The 6,000-nt window shown below is 41.5% G+C and overlaps 1 protein-coding gene across 1 annotated transcript in view; it reads left to right on the forward strand.

Annotated features, from left to right (window-relative positions):
- The window catches only part of LOC140546223 (uncharacterized), a 294,662-nt gene extending 290,376 nt beyond the window's left edge, over positions 1-4,286 (forward strand). Inside the window, exon 5 of the mRNA XM_072669455.1 lies at positions 3,991-4,286. Coding sequence (XP_072525556.1) covers positions 3,991-4,286 — 296 coding nt within the window. The remainder of the gene's footprint in view (positions 1-3,990) is intronic.
- The last annotated feature ends 1,714 nt before the right edge of the window (positions 4,287-6,000 follow it).

A 6,000-nucleotide genomic window follows, 5' to 3' on the forward strand; every position in this document is an offset into this window, starting at 1 on the left:
GCTTCTAAACAGATGAGGGTCCAACACTCACAACAGACACACACAGACTCGTTCAGCATTGATTAGGAAGTGAATATGGGTTGAATGCAGTGTATTAAGCTTAGCCTGTAGCTCAGCTAGTCTGTGCTGCAGCATGAATGAGGAGACAGAGGCTGCTTCTCTTTAGTGAACTGCATCTTTTCATTTCATTTAGACGGGCTGGAGCATGGTCGAAGAGAAGAACCAGGCTGAACCAGCAGACAGAGTCCAGCCCGTTTCTTTGTGCAGCTGGACACAACGCAGAGTCGTGGACGGGTATCCCGGATGTAAAGAGGACCGGCTACATTTATACACTGATCCATTAATAAAGACTTTTATCTTAGATTTTGTCTGAATAACTTAATACTTTTGTCTCAGTCCCTCTGACGCCTACTTTCCAGAATGTGTGAAAGTGTGTAAAAAAGAGAGAGAGACATTTTTAGGTCAAATAAAGTTTTTTTTTGTTTGTTTTTTTTTCGGTGGTTAATAAGAATGAGAATTATATCAGTTCAGTGGTATATTAATTTAATTTTGGAAACATCAAATTGACATTTGCGTTGTATGAAAGGTGTAGTTGTATTAAACGACAGAAACAGTCATTGTAGGAGATTAAACTAGACGCTAGGTGGCAGCATGGAGTCAGGAGTCAAATGCTTCAACAGCACTGAACTGTGTTAATACTCTGAAAAGCTTCTCAGTGAGCATCTCTACACCAAAGCTGCTCAAGTACTTCAAGTACATTGCTGCGCTAATGGCGCCCCCTGTGGAGAGTCTTAAGCTCGCAGGAGCCATTACAGCACAGTGTGTAATAAAAACTGAATCCAAATTTCTAAAGAATTTAATTTTTAAAGCATAAAGGAAAATGATATCACTCTCCAGTGTAAATTAGACCTTCCAGCAGTAAATATTCACTCAGCTTCTAGTTAAAGAAATATTTGAAGGCGTAGGGTTCAGTTAAACTGCTCACACCACCCAACCTAACCCCTCATATGAGTCGTGTTTTATGTTAAATTAAATATAGGAAATGTTACACAAGGAACGACAACAAATATTTACCATCTCACCCTGAATGTCACGAGAAGCGCCGGGAAGCGAGTCTTTAAAAAGGAAGCTGTTACTGACATATAATGATCGCTAGATGGCGATTCTTCCACGCATCATTCAGTTGGGTGTAGAGACTCTCGATATGCCCGGTGAGTTTAAACTGTTCGCTGGATGTTCAAAAATAAAATTATTATAATTAAAAATATATTAAATAATCATATACATAAGAATAATCAGTGTAATTACAAATTACAAAAGTATATTTAAGTATTAAATAATTGTTTACTGTTGTCTACAGAATATTGTTTCTGAAAGATGACCCATGCCCCCTACTGTTACCATAAAGCTATAACTGTCAGGCCCTCGTTATCGTGCCCTCCCCCGGGGCGATCCCGAGCCGCTGCCCACAGGCCCAAATAGGGACTTCCTGATCGTGTCTGTTTATTTGTGTTGATTCATTGTTCATGTGTTTCACCTGGGACTGGGAGTAAGGAGAAAGGAGTGTAGTTCCCTTTGTTCTCTGCCGTGAATTGACTCGGCTGGAATCCCTGTGACGCTCTGGGATTCATCACGCGTTACTGGCGTGTTCAGCTCAGCTCTAGTTTTGCGGTCCATGTTTAGGAGAGATTCTCCGTCTGACTCGGAGGCAAGCGAGGTACGTTCGCTTCCTGCTCAGGTTCCAAGGCGACCTACATTTTAGGCAGTACTCTGCAGGTTCAGGTTAGGTCTGCCCTGCTTTCTAGTCTGGCAGCTGGCTCTCCAGCTACCCCTGTGTGTTTACGATACCATAGTCTGTTTCGAGAGGCAAGCGTGTTACATTCGCTTCCTGCTCAGGTTCCAAGGCGACCTACGTTTTAGTACTCTGCAGGTTCAGGTTAGGTCGGCCTTGCTTGCTGGTCTAGCGGCTAGTTCCCCAGCTACCTTCGTTTGTACACAGAGTTCAGCTCTGTCCTTAGTTTTGTATCTCCCCTCTCTGCCCAAGCGAGGCTTGTGGTTTTGTGTTTATCTCCCCTGTAGTTCTCCCCTCGTGTCACTCTCGTTCAGCTCCCTGCTCCTCCCAGTCCCGGGTTTGTTTTGTTCGCCATCTGATTTGTCGCGTTTTGGTTCTGTTCATGGTTTTGCCCATGTTGCTGCACTTTGCTGTTCATATCTCTTTGTTTTGTATTTGGTTAATAAAGTATCTTGCTTTGATTTCCATCTCTGCGAGTGTTCATCCCTTCAGGTCTGGCCGTACACGCCATGATAATAACATTAACAGGTGAACGTCATTCTTTTTTGAGGTTAATTTATTTAGATTTTCATTTGTTGTATTTAATAATCATTTAAGAAAGAGGAGAGAGGTCTGTAATTTTCATCATAGGAACACTTCAGCTATAATCCAGGAAATCACATTGTAGGATTTGTAAAGAATTTATTTGTAAATTTTGGTGGAAAATAAGTATTTGGTCAATAACAAAAGTTCAACTCAATACTTAGTAACATAACCTTTGTTGGCAATGACAGGTCAAACGTTTCCTGTCTTCACCAGGTTTGCACCCACTGTAGCTGGTATATTAAGCATGATTAAAAAACCCCATGTATCCAGGATGTACTTGGATTACCTGGATGTCATGCAAGCTAGCAGACCAAGAAGCATTCTGGTCAATAAGACAAACAGATCTTCCATTAACTTCTGTTATTAGACTGTACTATTACACTGCATAGTGTTAGAAGGGTGAGCTGAACTGTATTGATTACTTAAGTGCTGATTTAACACTGGGAACGTTACTGTGCATGTAGTCTTTATAAGTCAGAAGTCAGAGGTTTCTTAATAACAAAAACTAACTGGCACCATTAATGATCAGAGACTAATCACATTCCTTTAACAGACGCCCTGGAGAGCCCAAAGCTCACCCTAAACACCTCAAACTCGTCTCACCTGGGGAAGCAGTCCAGTACAGCTGTGACCACTGTAACATCTTATACAAATCAGACAGGAGCAACTCCATCAGCATCACTGTGGGTAAGAGAACAGAGAATGACTTTATAATAAGCTCGTCTGACTGCAGTAGTAGTAGCAGCTTTCTGTAATCATATGTGAGCAGCACGGATTGCTACTGGCTGTCTAAAAACGTCCATAAAAAAAAGTGTGCCACTACCGGATTCACACCCGGCCAGTTTTGTGCTTAGCATGTGCTGCTCTGTTTAGAGAACAGGTATGGACTATAAGAAGTTATAAGAACCAATGAAAATTAAAGAGAATATTATATTATACTAATTAGCGCTAAATCAAGAATTCTGTGATTTACACTATATGGACAAAAGTATTTGGACACCTGCTCATTCATTGTTTCTTCTAAATGAAGGATATAAAAAAAGTATTTATCCTGCTTTTGTTGGAGTAACTGTCTCTACTGTTCAGGGAAGAAGGCTTTCTACTAGAGTTTGGAGGAGCATTGCTGTGAGGATTTTATTGCATTCAGTGACAAGAGCGTTAGTGAGGTCAGGATGTTGGATGATCACCACCCCACCACCTCATCCCCAACTCATCCCATCTAAAACTATTAGATGGAGCACCACCATAATTCAGCTCAATGCTGGGTCCTATTCTAATAGCAGTACTTTTCTACAAGCACTAGACAAGCTGAGTGCTGTTTGCACATCTGTGTCAGAAATAGGTGCACCTTAAAGATGCTGAATTCAGTCCATTATCTATTTTTAGTAGAGCAACTTAACTGATTGTGAGCTGATGACAGCCAGACAGATACCAAACAGTAGCTGCCTTCCCACAGAGAACTGCTGTATGTGTGAACAGCCACTGTGGGTGAGCTGCTGCAATCACAATGTGGCCTGTGTAAATGTTGTACCAGTTTACAGCTACTGATACCAGTTCCTCTTCTTTTCCAGTGAATTTGCTGCAGGCCAACATCTCCTTCAGTGCTTCACCAGTGTTTCACTGGTGGCTTGAAGGGCCTGAAGTGACCAGGAGCTACAGCTCCATCATCTGCTCCGTTCAACCGCAGTATCCAGGAGGCTCCTTCCACCTGGAGTTCAGTGGTGAATCCAGCATCACCAAAACTCAGTCAGCTGTTAACCACTCCACCACCTTCTCCTTCCCTGAGGCTGATTATGTCCACCAGGGAAACTACATTTGTGTTTATGAAGTAACTGTGTCTTCACACTCTTTTAGATCCTCCAACACGGAACTCTTGGCCGTCACTGTGAAAGTTACAGTAATAAGATGAGCTCATCGTTTTTCTGGACTAGTTCTCCTGAAGTGTAAATGTTCCGACAGTTTTGGTTCCCATCATCAGTTTTTCAGCAGCAGCAGCAGGACTGTTACTCGTATCAGTGCCGATCATTGTTTTCCTCAAAGGGAGAAATAAGCAAAAACTGCAGAAAGCTGAGAAGACGTATCGTAGACACTGTGAGTACTTTCTGTTCAGAGGACAGTTTACTGAGGTACATTGAAACTCATAGAAGGTAAACAGAGAGTAGATACACGTGTCCAAATGTTTGTGGACACCTGCTCATTCATTATTTCTTCTGAAATCAAGGGTATTAAAAAGTATCTTATTTTCTTCTCTGCAGAACGAACATGGATGTGAGGATTACCACCCCACCTCATCCCAAACTTCCCAACTCATCCCAAACTCCCCAACTCATCAACTGCCCAACTCATGAAGCATCATCCATTATATTTTGAAGACATTTTATAAAATCTATAAGAAATCCCAAAAAGAAACATTCTTCTTGCAGACTACTTTGTTGAGTTGTTGTGGATCTCTATATTGAGAAGAAACAATGAGCATGAGCAGGTGTCCCAATACTTTTGTACCTAGTTACATAGTGTACCTAGGTACTGTGTAGAATGCCTTTTGGTAAAAATGTACTGATATTAAAAAAATAATAATTTAATCAGGCAAGGAACCATGTAAAATTCAGTAGTTCTTTGATGTGTCATGGTTTTATAAAGAGGCCTTTAAGAACCCCCTTGTTTAAAGTGTAGAGAAATGTGCTGCTGTAAAAGATGGTTAACCACTGAAAAGATGTATTTATTTATTTATTAATTTATCTATCCACACAATTCTTCAGGTGCCAGAGCCCCGGCGGGAAATGAGGAGACTGAGGGGGAGGAGGATGATGATTATGAAAAAGCAGAAATCGCTCTTCAACAAAGAGAGGACTCTAATCTGGTGCATCCTGTTACACTTAGTAGTCTAATGCCTCTCTGGTTCGTCAGACTGGAATCTGATTGCTTAGTGGGATGGAATCTGCTAATTCACTTATTTCCCAGTAAAGGCAGGGGATTTGGTTCTACTGGGAGGGACTTTGGATGTACTGAGAGGAGTTAAGGTGGTACTGGGAGGAGTTACGCTTGTACTGGTGGTGATTTTGTTTGTACTCGCAACGGAATTCTGGTTGCCCTGGGAGGAGTTTGGGTTGTACTGGGAGGAGTTGGGGTTGTATTGAACCAGGTGTAAGAGAATTAAAGAACTCTGGAATTAGAGAAGGGTGGAATTCTGGTGGCTTTTGCTTTGTGGGAGAAGACCAGACCCTCCTCTGAAAAGTGAAGCTAGGACTGAGAGATGTGGCAGAGTTAAGTTTTAACTGTATTGTGACAGGATCAGGATCACCTGTTTGAGGAAGAAGATGGAGGATGAAGATGATTATGATGAAAGTGGAGAAACAGTTCTTCCAGAGAAAGAAGATTCGGTGACTCTGATGATGACTACATCAATGTAGATGCTGATGTGTGAAAACCAGCGTTGGAAAATCAGCAGCAGGTGAATGTTTATGTAAACTGTGTAGAACATCATAGTCATTTGTGTCAGTACTGGTTATAATATTGGAAATTGACTTATTTTCCCATCTTTCAGGTTCCTGCCCACTTTGTAGTTCACATAACATTGACATTTTGTGGCTAAAATTGTGTCGTAAACCAGTTTTTCATTTGTG

The sequence above is a fragment of the Salminus brasiliensis genome, chromosome 23, assembly GCF_030463535.1.
Source record: "Salminus brasiliensis chromosome 23, fSalBra1.hap2, whole genome shotgun sequence".
Classification (NCBI taxonomy): domain Eukaryota; kingdom Metazoa; phylum Chordata; class Actinopteri; order Characiformes; family Bryconidae; genus Salminus; species Salminus brasiliensis.